Source organism: Hypanus sabinus, chromosome 1 (assembly GCF_030144855.1).
Source record: "Hypanus sabinus isolate sHypSab1 chromosome 1, sHypSab1.hap1, whole genome shotgun sequence".
Lineage (NCBI taxonomy): Eukaryota > Metazoa > Chordata > Chondrichthyes > Myliobatiformes > Dasyatidae > Hypanus > Hypanus sabinus.
The window spans coordinates 88,078,488-88,103,279 of NC_082706.1; the positions used below are offsets into that span (position 1 = coordinate 88,078,488).

At 40.4% G+C, this 24,792-nt stretch overlaps 1 protein-coding gene across 2 annotated transcripts in view; it reads right to left on the reverse strand.

The window, feature by feature from the left end:
- Positions 1-24,792, reverse strand: part of dok6 (docking protein 6) — a 527,037-nt gene that overhangs the window by 15,892 nt on the left and 486,353 nt on the right. For both annotated transcript variants that reach the window (XM_059971537.1, XM_059971547.1), the window contains one exon: positions 20,044-20,158. In XM_059971537.1, the coding sequence (XP_059827520.1) occupies positions 20,044-20,158 (115 nt within the window). The remainder of the gene's footprint in view (positions 1-20,043; positions 20,159-24,792) is intronic.

Consider the following 24,792-nt stretch of genomic DNA (forward strand, 5'->3'; position numbering starts at 1 on the left):
GGCAACCGACAGGGAGTTCTCGGACAATATGACCCGGCTGACAATGAACATTGAAAACTGACTAACTCTGTTGCATTAATAAAGCACCTTGTTAAATGTGTAAAACATGTCTGCATCAGTATTATCTTGTATTTCGATACACTGTTACACATCTATTGTCAGATAAATACTTGCATAAATAGGTAAACCTCCTTCATACAGGCAAGGACAGAAAACAGGCAAAGTGAGTATACTTATTTATTCAAGCAACACACACAAAGTGCTGGTGGAACGCAGCAGGCCAGGCACCATCTATAGGGAGAAGCGCTGTCAACACTTCTCCCTATAGACGCTGCCTGGCCTGCTGCGTTCCACCAGCATTTTGTGTGTGTTGCTTGAATTTCCAGCATCTGCAGATTTCCTCATGTATACTTATTTATTCGGTAAGTTACAGGTCAAAGTATTTGGTGGGTACATTTCTAACTCTTCTGGCTTCAGTCTCGTTGCAGTCTGTTCTGAAGTTGTTAGGTTGCATTCAAGAAAACAATGAAATGGCACGCTGCCGTCTGACAGCGTTTCAGATTTCTCCAGTTACCCCGTCCATACTGATCTGCCCAAGCAGAGTTTTCAAGAATACACACTGTGGAAAGCGTTTCTGAAAAGCTCCGGTTTTGGGGGAGGAAAACGCCGTTTTAGTGTGGATGGAGGGTAAAAACGAAGAGAAAAAGCTTCGGTTACAGATTTATCCGGTGTAGTGTGGACATAGCCTCAGTGGCCACTTTATTAGGTACACCTGTTGTTTAATGCAAATATCTAATCAGCCAATCATGTGGCAGCAACTTCATACATAACAGCATACAGGCATGGTCAAGAGATTCAGACCAGAATGGGAACAAATGTGATCAAATTGACTTTAACCGTGGATTGTTTGTTGATGTCAGATGTGGTGGTTTGAGTACCTCAGGAACTGCTGATCTCCTGGGATTTTCATGTAGAGAAGACTTTAGAGTTTACAGAGAACGGTGCAAAAAACAAAACAACATCCAGTGAGTGGTTGTTCTGTGGATGAAAGCACTTGTTATTGACAGAGGTCAGAGGGGAATGGCCAGACTGGTTCAAGCTGACAGGTAGCAACAGTAACTCAAATAACCATGCATTACAACTGTGGTGTGGCATCTCTGAACACACAAGGTGTCAAACCTTGAATGGATGGGCTACAGCTCCTTCTCCTGTACCTAATAAAGAGGCTACTGTGTGCATATAGGCACATTCTCTGCCAATCCAACAATGATCCCACCAGAAATGAAGGGTAAGTATTGCAGATGACAACTTTAATGACCAATTAAGACAGTCTTGTTCATACCCCCATGAAGTGATGTCTTGCTAATTCAGTAATAATTGGTACATAAACAAACATTTATATTGTAAAGTATTTATGGAGATAAACATAACCCAGGCATGTGGTAAAATAGATTATTGGGTGTAATAACTATCATAATATTCTACAATACAGTACTGCCTTCAGAAAAAAAAATGTTATAAATGCATGAGTTGTTCCCTCATGGACCATATTGGGCACTTGCCAGAAAGGGTGATTCATCCTTAGTGACACTGTGAATACGATGCTGCCTTGTGTGATGGTACTCTTGGCTAAGCATTAGAAGACCCAGCGTGTAAGGCTCATGTTTGGATATGATAATATATTATTGGTTAATACGTAGATTAATGGATTTTTGATGGAGATTGAGCTTCCCAATGGCATTCAATCCATAGAAACCAGGAACAACTATTTCCACTGCAGGAGATGAAGACAACAATAGCATACAGCCCAAGCAGCTGCTTTGAGTGTGGCATGCTTAACCACAATGCAGTTTCCTCACTGTGCTTAATGGTGACATGTTGTGGGGGGTTTGTTTTTGAATAAAAAGAGCAAGGAGCTATCATTCTAAGTATTTGACCTTTTCCCCAAATTTTCCTATTGATAAGGAAGGCTGAGGGTGTTGAATGAGAGATAGAAAACAAAGCAATCTATTGAAAAGTTCAAAGTTCAAAAGTTCAAGTTAAATTTATTATGAAAGTACGTGTATGTCCAACCTGGAATTCATTTTCTTGCAGGCATTCACAGTAGAACAACAAAATACAACACAAAGAATATAAAATTACACGTAAACAAAGAATGGCAAACACCCAAAATGCAGAAGAAGACAATCTATGCAATACAAGAAAATGCATAATATATAAATAAACAGATAAATATATAATATATCAAGAGTATGAGTTTTGGAGTCCTTGAAAGTGAGTCCATAGGTTGTGGAATCAGATCAGTGTTGAGTGAGTGAAGTTCCCACTCCAGTTCAGGAGCCTGATGGTCAAAGGTAATATCTGTTCTTGAACCTGGTGGTGTGGGACTTAAGTCTGCTATATTTCCTTCCGAATGGTAGCAGTGAGAAGTGAGCTTGGACTATTTCTATTTACCAGGAACTGCACTAGCACCAACTGAACAGAATACTTAGATCCAGATACAGCTTTGAGAGATACTACAACAGAAAGTGCTCAGCAAGAAACCATTACTCACCAATACTGTGCTGCTACACATTCTGCTCAGTTTACCAAGCAGCCACTCGTTTGTCTTTATTTGTCACATCCCCTACTTAGTTTTACATTAACTGCCACACAATTCATCCCACATCTAATCAGAACCCTGGTAAATAAGTGCAGCATAAATATTTAATCTGAAAATAAAAAAAAATCAAGCTTCTTTGACACTGCCTGTTGTGAGACAGGAGATAAAGGTGTCCAATTGCTTTCCCAGTCATAGTCTTTTTGACATGCCCTGTCTTGAGATACAGCCTCAGCAATTACTCTCTGTCGTGCCCTTTGATGTGCTTTCAAAGATAGAACATCGACCTGCATTTCTTTTTACATATCTCCTGACTTGTGCCAGTCAGTAAAATGAGGAATACAAAAACAGGTAACAGCTCCTTTTAGTAGTTTTCCATTCCAGGCATATGTGTTGAATAAATACTAGCAATTAGTTTCTAGCTTTTTTTAACAAATGCACCAAATCAGAATTTATGACATAGACATAGATATAGAAATATGTATGTCCACACACACACACAAAATGCGCACGGCATCGTAGTGGTTAGCGCAATCACTTTACAGCGTACAGCACCAATGATCACTGGCTGTGGTTCAATTCTTGCTGCTGCCTGTAAAGAGTTTATACATTATGGCCTGTGACTGCATGGGTCTCCCGCAGTTGCTCCGGTTTCCTCCCATGTGTTAGGGTTAATGAATCGTGGGTGTGCGATGTCGGTGCTGAAGCAAGGTGACACCTTCAGGCTGCCCAGCACAGTCCTCGTTGATTTGATTAGATACAAACAATGCACCTCCCTGTATGTTTCAAAGCACATGTGTACAAATAAGCTTAATCTTTAAATCTTTATCTTTATTTTCTGATTTGTAATCATTTATATAAGTACATATACAACATCACACTAATAAATAACCGTTTATGAAGTGTAACACCCAATTACATCACAGTTTTGTGATCATGGTAAGTTACAGAGATTTAAGTGAGAAGGTGACTATTTTGTAGGGATGATCTTCAAATTTGAATTCTGATATACCTAATGCAACACCTCATACTTTGTCTGGGTAGCCTCCTACCTGATGGCACGAACATTGATTTTGTCAGGCCTGCATAAGCAGGTACCTCCCAGTCTCCACCGAGCTAACAGAAGTCACCTGCTACTTATTTCCACCTGCTACTCACCTGCAACCTATTTAAACCTAGCTTTGAGTCACAATCCTTATTCACTCACATGAATCAGCCAGCTGCTCCTAGCTGTCATTTACCCTGTGAGTTTAGTATCTGTTCTCTCTTCTTTTGTGGCCCTTCATGGCTTGTTATTTTGCAGTTGATTATTAAAACTATTGCTCACTGTTGAGTTGTCTCTGCTTTAGAGTCAAGCCTCCTTTACATTACCTGACAGATTTCTCTGACCTGGTAATTCCCCACTTCTCTTGTTTTCTATTCCCCATTCCGGCTTGCCTCTTAACCTTTTGCTTCTCTCCTCAGCTGCCTCTTACCTCTTTCTTGTTGCCTCCTTCCTTCCATTTCTGCCATGGTCCACCGTCATCTATCAGATTCTTGCAGTCCTTTACCTCTTCCACCTATCACCTCCTGGTTCCTCTCTACATGCCCTCCCCCACCCCACCCACCTACATTCCACTTACCAGGCTTCACCTATCACCTACCAGCTTGTATCTCTCCCCTCCCCACACCTTCTTATTCTCACTTCTTCACTCCTCCTCTTCCATCCAAATTAAGGATGTTTGACTGAAATATCAACCATTTATTCCTCTCCATAGATGCCACCTGACCTGCTGAGTACCTCTGGCATTTTGTGTGTTACTCTGGATTTCCAGCATCTGCAGTATCTCTTTTCATTCTGCTAAACTACAACACGGCCTTTGGTTTGGCTCAATGGCAGCAATATCTGGGCTTTGCTTTGAGCACAAGTCTCATTTTCATTGCCTTGATTTGCTGACATTGCTTTATCACTGTGGACAACATCCTGGCCTTGACTTGAGCCACTGGGGACAATGTCACTGTCTTGAGTTCAGACACTGGGAACAATGTCCTTGCCTTTGCTGGGCCACAGTGAGTGTTATCTTTACTTGGGCCACAGGAAGCAAACACTTCCTTATTTGATGCTGACAACAGCCAAAACTGTTCTTTCCTGTGCAACACTCTTCTTGCCTTGATTTTTGTTTTTTGGCCACAGTTTAGGCCTCAGGGATTGCAGGCACTTCCTCGATTGAAGCCACTGGGAAGAACAGCCTTGCTTTGCTTTGAATTCCAACTACAGCTGCTCTGCCACTGACATCAGCAGTTTGTCCCCAGAAGTCAGAACTACTACTGGAATTTTTTTTTTTAAAGTTCAAAATAAAGGGACAAAACACTTCCGAAACTCTTGTGTCAGAGTTCTTTAAAGAGAATTCCTATAGGATACTCAATGCCTTTCTCGTACTGTGTGGCTCTTTAAATCTTTCTGTTGAGCTGAAAAAGGTCATTGATTGTCTGCAATCTTTCTATGGGTCCAGGACAAAGAAGTGGACAGGAAATCATTACAGACACCACCCACCCTGCAAACTGCCTTTTCCAAAAGCTCTCTTCTGGAACACACTATAGGGCTATTAAAACAAAAAATTCACTCCATTGTAAAGTTTTCTTCTCCCAGGCAATTAATCTGATCAACTATTCTACTTAGCGCCATCGTCCCACTCCTCTCCATCAGCCGGTCACTGCACTGTGAACACTTCAAACCATTTTTAATAATGCTGTTTACATTGTAAATACATGCTGGTATTTATAGACATCTGATTCTATATATGTACTTCTTTACTTTAACACTTTATTCTTTTTAGCAACACAAAATGTTGGAGGAACTCAGCAGGTCACACAGCATATATGGAAATATTGATAATTGATATTTCCAATTCCTACCTGTCCCATCAGATTCCTTCTTGACCTTCTAGCTGGTCTCCTTTCCCTCCTCCCACCTTTTAATTTTGGCATCTTCCTCTTCTTTCTCAGTCCTGAAGAGGACTCAGCCTGAAATATTGAGTGTTTATTCATTTCCATAGATGCAGCTTGACCTCTCCTCCAACATTTTGTGTGTGTTGCTTTGGGTTTTCTGCATCTGCAAACTTTCACGTCTTTATTCTTTAAAATTCCTCAATATCTTTCTTTTTGTTGCATGTCGTGCCAACACACCACACCAAGTTTCTAATACATGTAAATGTACATGGCAATTAAAATTGATATTTTGAAGACCCATTGAGCAGCCTGGTTTAGTGCAATGGTTGGTACCCTTTGAGCATTGGATAATAAAAGCCATGTTGCCCACTATCAGCTTCCTAAATCATCACCATGGTCCAGCTTCTTGCTAATGTTCTTCAGCATTAACAACACAGAAAATGGAATGGCAGAAAATTATCCAATTGAAAGCTGTTTTCCAGTTGTCAGTATTAGCTGTCTTGGTTTAATTATTATATTTGTGCGTATTTATTAGGGTTTATGATACTATTTTGAATGAAAGTCAATGGATCAGCAATTAATGGCTGCAGTTCTGTGCTGCAAGCTTGGGCTTCGGTGCTGCTGTATTGTTCCCTGAGCTTGCCCGTGTGTTCAAGATGCCCATACATAAATGAGCAAGTGTGCAGTTAGCCAGCCAAGCTCCAATGGCCATTCTGCATGGCTAGTTCAACAGCAAAGAAGAATGCAAGTTGGCCAGCTGGGAACATGTGGGGTCCCGGAAGAGCAATCCCATTAATCCAAATCCCCCTCATCTCGTGTGCCTGCTGTCCTGCAATTTATTCCCTCACATGCCCATCAACCTTCCTTTTGTTTCCTTGCCACGTACCTGCACTAAAGGGTTAATACATTAGATTCAGATGCAGATTTATTAATCACATGTAATTCAAAACATACAGTGAAGCTCTGTTTTGTGTTAGCCAACACACCAACAATGTGCTGGGAGAATTAGATTTATGAACCGAGACCTTATCAAAGGCTATGGCCAACTACTGTATATTGACTAAGTCATGGCAAAAAGGGAAGAATGCAGTAGAGAATAGTGAATTCTTGGCTCTGTGGTGTAGTAGTAGAGAAGAGGCAGATGATCACGTAGCAGAGAGATAATGGAGACTCCAGGATTGATACCAGGAAGAGAAAGTCTGGAACAGGCTCATACCAGCCCAAGCTTTACAATAGAGGCTATAGTAACTCCATGATGGAAGTTTGCCATTGTACATATAAGGGAAAGTTCGAACTGCACACAGCTCACATGGTATATAGGCACTGAAACTCAACACTGTCAATGCTTGCTCACTCTATGTATATACAGTCCTTATTAGACAGAGATAATGGGGGAAATAGATAAGAAATTGTATAAGAGTTGTGGAAAAGTTGGATTTGGAACATACGGTTTCGAAGGAGTGACACCACTGTTGATGTCACCAGATAATAAAGAGGAAGTTTGTTGTGAAGATAAACCTGGGATTATGTGTGAATTCTTTCCCTCTACATTCACCAATTACACCTCATGAAGGTTTTGAATGCCTTTTGCAATCCAAAAATAAGGTAGGTTTCCAGTAATGTATGCCAGCTCCAATTGGGGACAATAGTGGTTTTGAATGATAGCATAAAAGCCTCAAATATAGATTTCAAATGATGCTGTTTCCATTGTAGTAAATGGTGACAAAGTTAACATCACCATTTTGCCTTATCACACAAGGTCAAAATAATTTGTATGATTTAAAAATAGCAAGTTTCCACTGTTCAGATGACCTGAATTGTGGCTGGAAACCCAATTATCCTCAAGGTTCTAGTCATATTTTGTTTTGGTTTGAGTTACACTGATCGTGAGATAGTTATAGATAATTTTCTTTGTTGCTGACACATTGAGCATCACAGTTATGATTTCAGCACGTTGGTAGTTATCTTTTGGCTTTGTCAACAGTTTGCACATGAACAAGTCTCTGTGATTCTGCAATGTATTAAAGGATTACTGGCTAGTCCGAGGTGTTGCCTTTCTAATCAGACATCAAACTGAGACCCTGTCCATCTGCTCAGATTCCTACAAGATTCTGAAGGGAGGGGAGGCTCCGGATGTTTTTCTTTTTGGAGAGATACGGCATGGTGCCAGGCTTTATTTATGATCCATATCCCTTGCACCAAAGGCCAGTATTCTGTTATCTTCCTAATTAATTTTTGTGCACATGTCTGAAGTTTCTGTGTTTCCTGTACTGGAACTGTAGATCCCTTTGTATCCCAACATTTTGTCATCATACGTAATTTAAATAATTTGATATTCAATCTTCCTTTCAAAGTGGATTATGCTTCATCTGCCAATTTCTTGCCTGTTCACTTAACCTGTCTATAATCATTGGTGGGCTGGGTGTGTCCTTCTCATTATAATTTTTAATTTTTTGTGACACAGTGTGGAATTGGCCCCTCTGGCCTATCGAGCCGCGCCACCCAGCTACCCCCGGTTTAACCCCAGCCTACTCACGGGACAATTAATCAGTATGTCTCTGGACTGTGGGAGGAAACTGGGGCGGCCTGAGGAAACCCACCCGGTCACAGGGAGAATGACAAACTCCTTACAGGCAGCAGTGGGAATTGGACCTGGGTCACTGGTACTGTAAAGCGTTGTGCTAACCAGTACACTACCGTAACCCAACAATCACCAAGTTTCGCTGTAGTATACTCCTCCCTTACATTCAGGGTTTTATTTAGAGATACAGCATGGTAACGAACGCTTCAAGGCAAATGAGCCTGCACAACCTTACTAACACATACATCTTTGGAGTGTGGGAGGAAACCAAAGAATCCAGACGAAACCCACATGGTTAAGGGGAAAACATTCAAACTCCTTACAGACAGCAGGGAAATTGACCCTGGATTGCGTGTGCTGTAATGGTGTTTCGTGAGCTACTGCGCCTCACCAGGAACATATCGAATATCATTCACTCAAGAGATGCTGCACATACTGGAAATCCAGAGCAACACACACAAAATGCTGTTCAATGGGTCAGACAGCAACTACGGAGGGAAATAAACAGATGAGGTTTTGGGCTGACTGGACAGGAAGAGGGAAGTCAGAATAAGAAGGTGAGGGGAGGGGAAGGAGTACAAGCCGGCAAGTGATAGGTGGAAAAGATAAAGGGATTTACTTTCTGCTAACTTTGGGATCTTGCTTGTGCTTTGTTTTCTGCTTACTGCATTAGATGACCAAAGATATTTGTCGCATTCTCAAGATAGGGTCACCAAGACAAAATAAAATTATAACTTACCATCAGCATGCAAGATGGCACTGGTGAAACATGGCAACGTGTTGCAGGCAGCTTAATAAAATTTCTAAAATTTTCTTCTGAATTTCTCTCACTGCAATCTGCAGCCTGTAATTTTACTTGAAGTAATGTATCTTTGAACCATCCTGATGATTAATGATTTTACGATCTTCTGAAGGACTCGGCAGACTTAACTCTCAAATGTGCCTTGACTGAATGGAGGTCCACCACCTCGACCAAAGGAGAGGGAGAAGGTGAGGATTCCAAGCCAGGCTGAAGTGTTAGGGAATGAAGCTGCCCCTACCCAGCATCTTGTTAGCAAATGTACAGTCTCTGAAGATCAAGATCAAGGATCTGAGAGCAAGATTGCTCTATCAGAGGGGAATGAGGAATTGCTGCCTTCTGTGTTTCATATAGTCATGGCTCATTCTGGAGAAGGCAAAAGGGTGGATATGTGTTTCATGATCAACTCTTTGTGGTGCTCAGACACAGAGGTTTTGTTGTACTTTTGTTCTCCCAATCATTATTGACTTCAGAAGGAGGAAACAGAAGGTTCATGAGCCAGTCCTCATTGGAGAATCAGAGGTGTAGAAGATCAGCAACTTTAATTTTCTTGGCATTATCTTTCAGAGGATTTGTCCTGGATACACCATGTAAGTGCCATTAAAAAGAAAGGATAGCAGTGCCTCTATTTTCTTAGAAGCTTGCAAACATTTGGCATGTCATTTAAAACTTTGAGCAACTTGTTGAGATGTGTGGTGAAGAGGATATTGATTGGCTGCACACAGTATGGTTTGGAAATACCAATGTCCTCGAATGGAAAAGCCTACGAGAAGAAGTAAATACAGCCTAGTGCATCGCAGGTAAAGCCCTCCCCACCATTGAGCGCATTTATACAGAGTGCTGTCACAGGAAAGCAGCAGCCATCATCAAGGACCCCCCACTATACAGACCATGCTCTCTTCTCACTGCTGCCATCATGAAGAAGGTACAGGAGCCTGAAGACCCACAGCACCAGGATGAAGAACGGTTAATGTTCCTCAGTCATCAGGCTCATGAACCAGAGAGGATAACTTCTATCAAGTTCACTGTTCCCACAATCTATGGGCTCACTTTCAAGGATTCTTCATATCATGTTCTCAATATTTATTCCTTATTTATGTATTTAATCATTTATTAATATTATGTCCTTTTTTCTCTCTTTAGGTATTGCACTGTTGTCTTTTGCACATTGGTTAATTGGATATAGTCTTACATTGTTTCTATTATGTTTCTTGTTTTTACTGTCATTGCCCACAATAAAATGAATCTCCAGGTGGTATATGGTGACATAAATGTACTTTGATTATGAATTTACTTTGAACTTTGATTTAAAATCAATGGGATATGCAGGATGACAATGTTCTAAATGCTCAATTCCATCCAAGATGTAGCAAGTATCTTAACTATCTTCATCGGTGGCTGACGCTGAACTGTGAACCTCCCTCTTGACGCAAGCACGATGCATGATCAACAAGACGATGTAGCAACTCTAAAGGCTATTCTATGAGGACTACCCTATCTTACTATTTATATCACCGGGTGGGACAACCCCTGCAGTGTTCTAAGGTCAGCATTTTCTCTAAAGGCACATATTATCCCAAAATCATTTATATTTATGGCAAATATAAGCACATTTGGCTCACTGTGTGTATACTAGCTTCATTCAAGAACAACTCACCCCTTCCAACATGCACCTTTTTCTTTGTAGCATTGCAAATTCTTTTCTCACAATATAATAATCCAATTTCCCTCCAAAGGCCAGAATAGAACCTGCCTTTACCACATCATCAGGCATTGTATTCCAGATTACAACAGAAGCGTGTGTCATAGATAAAGCTTTTCTTCATATCGCTCTTAATTCTCCTTCTTCTAACTTACATCAGTGACCTTCTGTCCACAACCTTTCCAGTGAAAGGAATAGTCTCCCAGTGTTCACTCTGCCCAATTTTCTTGATATTCTATAGACTTCTATCACAAAGAAGGCATGGCATCACATCTAGTGGAAAGTAGTGGACACAGCCCAGTCCATCACAGGCAGAGGTCACCCCACCATTGATCACATCTTCAAGGAGTACTGCCGCAAGAAAGCAGAATCCATATCAAGCACCCCACCATCCAGGCAACGCTGGCTTCTCATTGCTGCCATCAGGAAGGAGGTATAGGAGTCTTAGTTCTCAGGGAGTTATTACCATTCAAACATCAGGCTCCTGGACCAGCTTTGCCAACTTCATTTGACTCAAATTTTAATGGATTCCAAAACTTACGGACTTAGTTTCAAGGGCTGTACAACTCATGTTCTCAATATTACTTATTTTATTTTTTAAATATTTGCACAGAATGCCTTCTTTTGAATATTGGTTGTTTGTTAGTCTTTGTTGAGTGTAGTTTTTCATTGATATTGTATTTCTCTGTTCTATTGTGAATGTCTGCAAGAACATAAATCTCAAAGTTAACTTATGGTGACACATACGTACTTTAATAATAAATTTACTTTGAACACCATCTTCTCCTCTCCAACAGAAACAGACCCAGCTTCTCCAACTTATTTACATATCTGAGGCCCTCCTCCCAGCAAACATTCTTGTAAATTTCATGTGGACCCTCTCTACTGCATGCCCATCTGTCACAGGTTGAACTGGTAACCAGAGGGAGGCAGAGATAAGAAGGCCAATCCGTTCATGCCCACTTGCCTATTAGGCTAATTATTAGTTCATTGTTATCACTTGTAACTTGTTTGTAGCCCTATATAAGCTCCAAGTCCCTTGTTCTCTGTTTCTTTGCTGAGTCTTGGAGTCATCTTTTGTAAGTGAAGCTGTTTGTAGTTATTTCTAGTTTCTGAAACTCTGTTTTTTTTTTAATTTTAACTTTGCCTCCAAGTTATTTTTTGGCACCTCTGGCTAGACCTTGCCTGCTAGGCAATCCAGTAAAGCCTTGTTGGATTTTTTCCCTCTAATCTTGCATGACTTTTCCCTGCAATTGCATTCACCACTTTTCAGTTTGAGGGAAGTTAAAAATGAAGAAGTTACCTAGTTAGCAGTGACAACATCCTTCTAAAAATGAGGCATTCAGAGGTGAACACAATTCTACAGTTCAGACCGGACCACTGTTAAATATAGGTTCAACATGACTCTATTAATAAAATCCAGAATGCTTTACTAAATGCTCTCTTGATCTGCCCTGCCATTTTGAAAGTCTAGTACACAGATAACCCATGTCTCTCCCCTGCTGCACCATTTTAGAATAGTTTCCTTTACCTAACATTGCCGCCTCTCATTATTCCAACAAAAATACACCTCCGCTTCTCAATATCAAACTGCAACTTCCTTGCATCTGCTCCTTGCACCAAGCTTTTTCATTTTATCAGCATTGTCTTTGTAGTTCACAATACTCCCAAGTTTTGTCACATTTGAATGTTTAGAAGCAATCTGGAGATTGAGCATTAAGCTGATCTGCCCCAGTAAATGCATTCATTGTTGGTCATCAGCCTACCCAAATGCATTTTGCTCTGAATTCAACAGGTATGATTTAAAATAGATGCACTATCAGCTCATTTTGTATTCTGCTCATTCTGCTCTTATCTATGTCAGCACATCTCAAGAGGGGTGAAAAATCCATTAAACCTCAAAAACACACTTTCTGCAGTTAATGATGCAATAATTTGCAGATTATGCAAATTTGCAACAAGGCATATTCAGAGTAGAATGGTTAAGACTTAATTTTTATGTTAAGTTTGCATTTTATCCAACATGTGATCACAGTTGTCTCATATCATTCAATGACATTCATAGAAGGGAATATAGAGAGAGCCCATTTTAACAGACTTCCAAAGACACTACTACTCCTGTTCAGAGCTATTTATTTATTAATTATTATTATTCATTTGTATTTGCAGTTATCTTTTGTACATTGGTTGTTTGCTGGTCCTTGTTAGTGTGTAGTGTTTCTTTTAACTGATTCTATTGTATCTCTTTGTTCTACTTTGCAAGAGAATGAAATCTCAGGACAGTACAAGGTGATATATTGTACTAAGATAACAAATCTACTTTGAACAAAAGTGAAAGGTGAAGTACACAAGTTGGACATAAACTTTTGGATTTCAACATTTAACTTTGAATTTGAACTCACTTCACGTGGTACGATATCTGTCCACAAGCTCCATTAGCTTGACAATTAGTTTGGCAGCCAAATCTGTGTTTAGTATGCATGGAAGCTACAGTTTCAGCCACATGCAATCTTATAAAACTCTCAATGCTCATTATGCAGCAGGGCATCCATTGCAGCAAGCTCTTAATCTTTAAATATTTTTACTCTGACAAACCTTCCAGCCAAAATGACTATTTGATGTATCTTCATATAAACACCCCCAGTATGCAGCCAAAATGACTATTTGATGTATCTTCATATAAACACCCCCAGTATGGGCAGCACACAGATTTTCTTGTATGTTTTACCAGCAAATTTTCTACCAAGATGATAGCAATATAAGAAAGCACATTTGAAACATCAAATAATTTAGACTCATTTGCATGGTAGAGTATTGAGATCTGTGCATGCCCACAACCTCACCATCCCATAAACATATACATGTGTCATGAAATTGTTTTGCAGCAGCAAAACAATGCAATACAGAATATACTATAAATTACAATTAAAATATACATTAAATATATACACTCAGTAGCCATTTTATTAGGCATCCCCTGTACCAAATAAAATGGCCACTAAATGTATGTTCGTGGTCTTCTGATGCTGTAACCCATCCACTTCAAGGTTTGACGTGCTGTGCATTCAGAGATGCTCTTCTGCACATCATTGTTGTATCATGTGGTTATCTGAGATACTGTCACCCTTCTGTCAGCTTGAACCAGTTTGGCCATTCTACTCTAATTTATTTTTTTGTTGTTCTTTTGCATCATTTTCTGTAAATACCAGAGACTGCAGTGCATGAAAATCCCAGAAAAACAACAGTTCGAGATTCTTAAACCATCCCATCTGGCACCAACAATCATTCTTCCCCATTCTGATATTTGAACAACTACTGAATCTCTTGACCATCTCTGCATGCTTTTATGCATTGAGTTGCTGTCACATGATTGACTGATTAGATATCTGCATTAATGAGAGACTGTACACATGTATCAATTGTTGCTTCTCATACATTTTATGTATTGCACTGAACTGCAGCAAAACCGCTAATCTCATGACATGTGTCAGTGATAATCCTGAGTCTGATTCAGATTCTATTTCTGTTTAGGCATGAGTCAATTGGTAAAATAAGAGGGAGGTGAAGATAGTTACAGACTGTAAGAAAAGATAAGCTGGTTGAATGGCTAAATGGAACAATGTGGTGAAGTATAAAATAATATGTTAACAACAAAAAATATAAAGAGACAATGTAGAATAAATGGCATAGTCCTAAGGAAAAGAGTGACATGTCCACGTGTGCTGTATATTTTTCTCCTGTTAGTCAGGTACAGGGGATATGAGGATGTGGGGTTGAGAGAGCATTTAGTTGAGCTGTTCAAGATCATGACTTAATGGGTGATGCAGGATCAGAAAACTGATGCAAAAAGTAAAAGGGGAGATGTAAAGGCTTCCCCTTTGAAGTGATGATCTGGAAGAACTTGCCTGTAAGGGTGGAAGAAACCAAATCATTCACCGCCTTCAGAAAAGAAATCCATAAACACTTGAGGGAATATAATTTTTAAAGGGTAAAGAGTAGCGGAATGAGAATGAATGGGATTACTCTACAAGGAGCTGGCATTGATTTGATAACTTAATGAACCACCTCCTGTGCTGGAATGACTCCACTAGGAGCTCAATGTCCATTTTACATTTCCTGACATCCTGTCTCCTCTTACGTACAGAACGCTCTGAAACATGTTGCTTCCTGACTCAGATTCGTCAATCACACCATGCACAACACTGGGAGGTCTAGCTCACAGACTGTAGACACACCAATTCTTGATTTATTTCAATGCATCATCATTATGTGCCATGTCATATGTTGTAGGTGATCATGTGCATTGGGCATTGATTGTTCTTGGCAAATTTGCCACTGCTTTCTGGGTAGTGTCTTTACAAGATCAGTAACTCCAGCCATTATCGATGAGATCAGAGATCTTCGGGGATTGTCTGCCTGGTGGTCAGTATTTGCATAGCTAAGACTTGTGATAACCTCTAGCTGTCCATACAACCATCCTCCACCTGCTTCCTTGGCTTCACATGACCCTGATCCGGGGGTGTGGTGGAGAGGTTAAGCAGGTGCTAAACCTGGTCCAAGGACACCCTACAGACTAGCGGGGGAAGGAACGCCTTGTCCATCCTTTGGTAGAGACGTGCCTTCACCCTGTCACACATCATTTCAATTAATATGGATAACAGGAATGGTGCAGTGGCCTGTACAGAGGCACTGTTGGTTCACGTCCCAGTCCAGATATTTACAATATAGAACATTGTAGCACAGTACAGGCTCTTTGACACCAATATTGTGACGACCTTGTAACCATCTCTATGATCAATCCAACTCTTCCCTTCTATACAGCCCTCCATCTTCCGATCAACTATGTGCCTAATGTATTTGCCTCTTCCACCACCTGAGCAGAGTGCTCCATAAACCCACCACACTGTGTGTGTAAAAAAAAACAAAAAAATTTGCCCCTGCCTTTCCCCTTTTCTTTCATCCAATCACCTTAAAATAATACCCCCTTGTATTAATCATTGGTGCTGTGGAAAAACGTCTCTGGCAATGCAGTTGATCTATGCCTCATACCATCTTGACACCTCTGTCAAGTCGCCTTTCATTCTCCTTCCCTCCAGACAGAAAAAGCTTAACTTGCTAAACCAGGCAGCATCCTGGACCGTCCACTGCACCACCTCTAAAGCTTCCATATCCTGTCTATGATGAGGTGACTGGAAATGAACACAATATTCTTAGCAAGGTCTAACCAGATTTTTTTTTTCAGATGCAAATTTACAAACCCACCCATCTACTTCCTCATCTGGGTCATTTATAAGAATCATACAGAGCAGGAGTCCCAGAACACATCCCTGCAGAACACCTCTGGTAACGACTTCCAGGCAGAATACGCGCCATCTACACAAGCTACCACTCCAGCACAGACTTGAGGGAGGATGGTTTCATAGATTAGTGATAATCCGGACAGCATATTCTTCAAATGAAGTCATAAATGAGCCATGTGCCAATCTTGAAGATGACCCATGGAGCTCCTGTTAATGTAGAACCATAGAACATTACAGCACAGAAACAGGCCTTTTGGCCCTTCTTGGCTGTGCCGAACCATTTTTCTGCCTAGTCCCACTGACCTGCACCTGGCCCATATCCCTCCATACACTTCTCCTCCATGTACCTGTCCAAGTTTTTCTTAAATGTTAAAAGTGAGCCCACATTTATCACTTCATCTGGCAGCTCATTCCACACTCCCACCACTCTCTGTGTGAGAAGACCCCCACCCCCATGTTCCCTTTAAACTTTTCCTCCTTAACCCATGTCCTCTTTTTTTTCCTTCCCTAGCCTCAGTGGAAAAAGCCTGTTTGCATTCACTCTATCTATACCCATTATAATTTTATATACCTCTACCTCTTTTATATGTCCTATCAAATAGATCACAGAACATTACAACACAGTACAATCCTTCGGCCCATGATGTTGTGTCAACCTTCAAACCTGCACTATGACCAATCCATCCAATTTAAAATCAATGTTCAAACCAACATCATAATTATTATCACTTTGCACTTCGTGGGACTTTCCTATAATCAAATTGTTCCTAAGTGCAAACATACTTTTGTCAACCTGCTTTGGGACACCATTCTCTTGTTCTTTCCAACAAGCATAAAATCTCAGATCATACACTCATTATTTTCTGATGCGCACTGCTTAATGTAATCTGAAAGAGCACCAGATGTAGAATTTAATGCCAATCAATATGTTCTTACTAAGACAGGATTTTAACTTTCTCCTTTGAAAATCCTGAATGTCTCTGAACAATCCAGAGAAAATCTGAGGGTCTGGAGCATGCAGAAAACCTGTAGCATGCAGAAGTACCAGTGTGGGACTTGTTCCTTTTCTCTGTGTCTACAATTTGAAACTGGGATGGAAGCTAATGAGAAACGGACAAAGGGTAGTACCTTATGGCAGGTTACTTTGCTCATTCTAATTTAAAGGGAACTGGGTAGATGAGACCAACAGTAAGATCCAATGACTAGGAATGCTTTGTGGAGAATAAAGGGCAAGGTCATCCACTGCAACAATGAAAGACCCCAGGTGTGATGACTACTCATTTCACTGGATCTGCTCTTCCAAGGCTAAGAGAGTGGGTTTGCCCCAGTACAATGGCTTTTCCACTTTTAAAATCTCTTTTACACAGGTTTCTCTGTCATCATCTGATGTGTTCAATTATCATTGAACCCGTTGTTAGGGAACCTTCAGTGGATGATACTCAGGGTGAGAAGATGCATTCTGTGCATCTACCATATCTCAAACACCAGCCTCTTTGCCATTACCTCTGTCTTCTGGCATGGAAACCACCCTCCCTCCACCGACTCTGCTATCCTTCCCTTAGCCTTGGGAAAGTAGCCAATAATTAAAGAGCCATCTCACCCCTGTCGGTCTTTCTTCACCCTCTCCCCACCCCTTCTCATTTTGTAAAAGATACAAAAAGCTTGAATACATGATCTGCCAGGCTCAAGGACAGCTTCTATCCAGCTCTTAGAGGACTCTTGTATGATGAGAATGGACTCTAGATTTCTGAATCTTATTGTGGGCTTTGCACCTTGTTTATCTACCTGCACCGGAATTTCTCTGAAACCATAACACTACTTTCCAGATTCTGTTATTTTTTTTCTCTTTGTGCTGATGCACATCAACTTGGAATGATCTCTCTAGATGGCATACAAGTATATCTTGGTATATATGGCAATAAGAGCAGTCACTGCAATATGCCTCCCTGGTCAATAGAGCTCTTAGCAAAAATGTGCTTTGGAGAGGCATGAAAAGAGCAATAGATGAAGAGTTCACAATCTTTGCTGCCATTTCATGAGTCATTGGATTACTAAGGCAGTATTTGGTAAACAATAATTATGAATGAGGCAACAACACATAAAACACAAGGACGATCTCAATTTCAAGTGTCTCCTTTTGAAGCAAATCATGACCCCTTTTGAAGCAAATCATTACCCCTTTCATGGATCATTTGTCAAAGCATCACATTTAAGCTCTTCCCCAGAGTTGTGTGGTTATGACGATGGATACTGTCAGAATGTGATAGGCATATTACCCATTTTTGGTAGGTATAAAGTGAAGGTAATGGGGTGAAGACATATTCTGCAGGGCTCAGAGAAGAGCCTCTGTTGGATTGTGTGAGTGTGTTCATTCAGAGGAAGTTTCCTGATTGGGAAGTTGTAATAATAGCCAGCAGTGATTCAGCAGCTGCCATCTGAACTGCCTTGATTTTCTGTGTTTCAATGTGGTCAGTACCCATCGCCTTTCTCAATTGGCATTTCATATTAACCGTTCACTGTTGAGGAAATTAATGCAGAGTGCAGTGGCTCATTTGCAAAGGATGCATGGTTACTGCACAAGAAAGGGAACATACACTCTATGGCCACTTTATTAGACACCATTGGTACCTAATAAAGCGGCTACTAAGTGTATTTTCTTGGTCATCTGCTGCCGTAGCCCATCCACTTTGAGGCTCAACGTGTTAATTGTTCAGAGATGCTATACTGCATGCCACTGTTGAAATGGCGTGGTTATTTGAGTTACTGTTACCATCCTGTCAGTTTGCTTCTGTCTGTCCATTTTCCTCAGGGCTCTCTCAATAACAAAGCATTTTTTGCCCACAGAACTGCTGCTTACTGGGCATTTTTTTTGTTTTCAAGCCATTCTCTGTAAATTGTAGAGATTGTTGTGTGTGAAAATGCCAGGCGATGAGCAGTTTCTGAGATACTCAGACCACCCCATTTGGCATCAATAATCATTCAACGGTCAAATTTGTTTAGGTCACATTTCTTCCCCCATTCTGATGTTTTTGGTCATAACAATTAATAGAGTGGCCACCAAGTTTACAAACAGAAAGGTGCCAATAAAAGACCTGCAAAATCATGAAGTATTCCTCCCATCAGGGAAGGGGCTCCATTGAATCCACAGCAGTCCCACCAGATTCAACAACAGTTACTTACCCCAAGTGTCAGGCTGATCAACACTTCTACTTATTAACCCATCACTCCTCCACTATTATATCATTTCCTGTCAGAGTTACCTTCTATACAGATACTCCTGTACCTAATGTCACTTTATGTACATACAATCAGTCTAAGTATATAAGATAATATTATGTATTTATACTTATTGTGTTATTTATGCTTTTTGTGTTTTAATGCTGTATTGGATCCAGAGTAATAATCATTTCATTCTCCATTATACTTGTATACTGACAAATGACAGTAAACAACAAAGCTGAACACTCTAAATCTAATTTTGTACCTTGTGTTCCTATTCCGCCCGCTGAGGAAATATTTTATGCTGTATCTGAAAATGAGCTTTGTTTCTAATTTTGGAAAATCTTCTGCACATCTACGCCTTTTGATTTTCAGTATGTTTCAATGAGACCCCCCCCCCCACCATTTTCCTAAACTCCAGCAAGTACAGGCCCAGTGAGATCAAACCCTTGTTATATATTAACCAGTGCATTTCCACGACTGTAATGGAGGGCAGAAATAAAAACATGAATGCTAACTGAAGTGCACTCCTCATTTAATGCCAATTAACTTATCAGTTCTGTGGAACTGGGCCAATAGAAAAGGACTGTGACCTTGCATTGGTTCAAATTGTTAATGGGATTTATTTCCCAGACTCATTCAGAGCCTAGTGGTCTGCCATAAACGACATCAGCTAATCTCATAATTTCTGTGCTGTTTTTGACATCTTGTCGGTTCATCTTGACTAATCTTGAGCTTGTCTTGATGTTGCACACTGATTCATTAAGATAAGCTCTCTACGTGTGCGAGAGCAACCTCAAATGTGACATCATTCACTGTGTTCGCTGCCCTCTGAGCAGTGAGTGGTTCAGGGTGGCTCATATTAATTTTAATGCGTGCAAGCTAATAAGGTGTTTGTCCCCTTGGTTCACTTGCCTTGTAAGCTATAGAGTTCGCTGACACTGTTCTGCCTGGTAATGTGGTGCCAGTACGCACTCCGAGGAAGTGTTATCGTCATTAATGTCATCTCATCACTCGGACTGGACTGCAGCTGAAAGACAGAAACAAAGTTGCTTCAAAGTGCAGTGTCAAGTACCATTTTCAGCCAAAAGAACATCTTTATAAGAATATATGTGATGAAATCAAAAGTGTGAGGCTTAAACATTAACACAAGAGATTCTGCAGATGCTGGAAACCTTTAGATGCACGTGCACACGGAAGGAACGCATGCTGGCAGGAGGCAGGTGAATCCAGGTGAAGTGGCTGGGGGAGGGGGAATGGAGTAAGAAGCTGGCAGGTGAGGGGTGGACGAGGAAAAGGGCTGAAGGAGGAGGAAATTGATAGGAGAGGAGAGTAGAGTCTAGGAGAAGGAGGAGGAGGGGCACCAGCAGGAGGTGATGGGCAGGTGAAGAGAAGGGGTAAGAGGGCAACCAGAATGGGGAATGGAAAGAAAAAGAAAAGGGATGGTGGAGAAATTGCCAGAAGATAGAGAAATCAGATTGGAAACTACCAAGGCGGAAAATGTGACCATGAGGCTAAGCACAGCTCCAATGCCGAATTTAAATTTGCTGATGACACCACCATCATGGGCCAATTCAAAAATGGTGATGAACCATCATATAGCAGAGAGATTGGAAGTCTGGCTGAGTGGTGCCACATCAACAAACTCTCACTTAATGTCAGCAAGTCCAAGGAGCTCATTATGGACTTCAGGAAGAAGAAACTAGAGATTCATGCGCCATTGGGGATCAGAGGTGGAGAGGGTCAGCAGCTTTTAACTCCTCAATGTTAACATTTCAGAGGGTCTGTCCTCGGCCCAACAAGTAAGTGCCATTACAAAGAAGGCATGGCAGTGTCTCTACTTGCTTAGAAGTTTGCAACGATATCTAAAACTTTGACAAACTTCTATAGAAAAAAATTGCCAGGATTCCCTTAATTTATTTGGAACATTATGCCATTTAATTGGGACAGGAGACTGTTGCTGAACTAGCATCAGTTACGCACACTTATGTATGTGGCCAATAGGTACTACATTCTGCTTAGAACAAACAGCTTTTAAATAGCATCATTTGCACATGTTTGTATTCAAAAAGCAGGGATTTTTGTCACTAATAGTTGGTGAGAAATAAGCAGTGCGACAATTCAGAACTGTTTTCCTTACTGTGGTTTCAAACATTTAGGCTTGAAGATGCCAAAAACAGCTGGGAATGAAAACAAAATTTTTTCGCTACCTCAACAAGTTAGAAATTATGAAGAATTTGAAAGTATCAACAAACATATTCAAAATTAAGATTTGGAGGATTCAATTGTCCGAAGCATTGTATGAAGGCAGTTCATTATCTGCATTAGTGTCTGCACTGATATTGCTCATTTACAGACAATAAAAGGAACAAGGACGCATACAAAGGATGAATTCTACTGGTGATAATTATTAAGACCTAATGCGCTTTTGTAGTACTGGTAGTATTGGTTGTGTTCCAATCTGTACTGTATTTCATTTAAATACATAATTTGTTACTCTTTGTCTTTTTAATAACTCTTCAAGCATTTCCATGAAGTTTCAGCTAATTGGGGTAGTCGCTTAATTGGTCCAAAATGTATTGGTTTCAATGTGTCCCAAATAACTAGATCTACTGTATATATCCTGGACAAATGTAGTTGAATTCACTCACCTCTACTCTGAACTGATTCCACAACCTACAATCACACTTACAAATACTCTACAATTCATTTTCTCTTTTTGTTATTTACACAATTTGCCTTTCTTTTCCTCACTGTTTATTTGACCATCTTTGTTTATCTATAGTTTTCTCACACATACTATTGTATTTCTTTATTTATCCCGTAAATGCCTGCAAGAAAATGAATCCCAAGCTGGTACATACTAACATACAAAAAATTTACGGTGGCTTCTTTGAGTGTCATGCTGATCGTACAATCCAGGAATGTTAAATTCCCAGCTCAGAGGGGGTGGTGTGGGGTCTGATTGTTAGTAGGCAAAATGAACCAAACAGGAAGATAGTTCAGGAGACCCTTGAGGGCATCTTGTTCTCTAACCCATGTTTATTTCTGAGTACTATGGACGGCAGCCAGTCATAACTAGAGCATCACAGATGGTTTTGCTGTATAGGGAGAGAGGAAATAATTAGGAAACTAATAATTTTAGATGGTTCTATATGCTGCTGTCTTGTTTAGTCCTCAGGAGTGGTAATGGAAAGAGGTCATTTCTGTATGGCTCATGGAGGGACATGACACTGAGAGCTTAGCATTAACTCCAACTTCTCTGTAGCTGCACAGATACCAGAAGTCTGCCTTCTGCTGATGTCCTCTACATTCCACGTTTGAGTGTGTTGCATTGTGATATGGAATGAGGAGATTGGCGAGCTTCTGATTCAGAGTCAGTGTAGAGTGTTCTGCTGACGTTGCTCACAGTGCATTCTTTAGTCTCTGGACAATGTCTTATGGACAAACATTTTCCTCAAAGTCATTTGTAACTGGGTGGTACGGTGCAGATGTAATATGTCTTATTCCATTCAGTTTCAGGAATGACTGAAACTGCTCCACAACAAACTTGTGGTTGTCAATGACTAAGTGGCCTGAACACCAGTCCTTGAGAAGAGGCTTCCCAACACATCAACAGTGTGTGAAGGTGTAGTGGAGGATATTGGGGACACTTCTGGCCACATTGTGGCTGTATCGACTACCACCATGAAATTCTAGCTGAAATTCTGAATTTCACAATGCTGGCCCTCCTGTTTTCACTACATACAAGCCCAATGTGACTTATTTGTTGTTGTATTTCACTGTTACAAATGTCATTTTCAAAGGAGTTATCTTTTATCTTGTATAATTTCTTTGTTGAATATCTGCAGGCTTTAGTTCAGTTTCTTTGAAATGCCATTCAAACTTATTTTGTGGAATGACTGACACAGCTGAGCCAGTGTCCAGTTTCATTTTAATTAACTTGCCGTTCACTTCTGGTGTAAGGCATATTGCTGGTCTTTTGATAATTTTCACATTATAAACCTCAAGACTATCCAGTCCTGTGACATTCTTGTGATCATATTTTTGATCAAAAGCATACAAATTAGTGCTTTTTGAAACTGCAACTTGACTTTTTAACTTTTACTCTTCTCTGTACAGTCCATTTATCTTTGTCTGCCCAACATGCTCTTTGTATGTGTCCTACTTCATTGCATTTTCTGCAAGTTTCACCTTTAAACCTGCATTGGTTTGCTGTATGTGAGCAGGTGCCACAATCATAAGATAATTTGTTTGGCCAAGCATTTCTGTTTGGACTTTCTGATTTTGTTTACATTCATTTTCATTCCTGACTGCAATTGCATCTCTGACTGCTGTTTCCATTGACACTACAATTTCAACTGCTTTTTCAATGCGAGTTTTTCTTCAGTTATGAGCCATTTTGAATTCTTTCTTGTAAGATTCCACAATCTGAAATTTCTCTCAGTGCATCATTAAGCCCATCACTGAACTGACAATGCTTGGATAAGCTCTTCAATTCAACCACATAAACTGAAACCTACTCTCATTCCTTTTGATTCTGCAATCAACAATGGTTTCAGTTCTGAATGTTCCCCCATTATATTTACAACATCAGCAAAGCAATACTGTTCAATTTATTCAGTGTACATCTCCCAATTATCTGTTGTGCAATTGAATGCATCTAGCTTTCCAATGCAGCCAGCCATTTCTGCTTTTTTATTTATGATTATTATCACCTGGTGCTCACTGTTTATAAATTTTTTCCATTTTCCACCTCTATTTAACTTGGCCATCTATCTGCTTTTGTGAAGGAAAAGCATGCTGTTCATAAAAAAAAAATCAACCCCCCCTCCCCCTCCCTCTGAATAGAAATGTGCTGTGCTTTTTTAAAAACTCGATCATCTCACTGCATTTCAACAGGTAGGGAGCAATCTCGGTTTCCTTGTGAAACAACTACTTTGCTACTGTTATGGTTTGTAACTCCAAAACATAAAACTAATTGAAAGAAAATCACAGGAGCTGGGGATAACTTGTGTACATTTAGCTTTACTTCAGTGAGATGTGAACTTATGTGGTGGCATAATGACATATGCCATTCATGTACTTCTACAAATAACCTGCAATGAATTATGTAAACAATAAAGAATGCTTAATCAAACAATATACTTACAATATTACTGGAATATCAAATACACAACACATACCAATGTTCTGCTTCCTGAATGGTGGTGCGGAACAAGTTCTACACCTGCCCTTACACTTCCTCCCTCACCACCATTCAGGGCCCCACACAGTCCTTCCAGGTGATGCGACACTTCACCTGTGAGTCGGCTTGTGTGGTATACTGTGTCCAGTGCTCCTGATGTGGCCTTTTATATATTGGTGAGGCCCGACGCAGACTGGGAGACTGTTTCGCTGAACACCTATGCTCGGTCCACCAGAGAAAGCAGGATCTCCCAGTGGCCACACATTTTAATTCCACGTCCCATTCCCATGCTGATATGTCTATCCATGGCCTCCTCTACTGTCAAAATGAATCCAAACTCATGTTGGAGGAACAACACCTTATATACCGGCTGGGTAGCCTCCAACCTGATGGCATGAACATTGACTTCTCTAACTTCCATTAATGCCCCTCATCCCTGACATATTTAGTTGTTTGCCTGTTCTCCATTTCCCTCT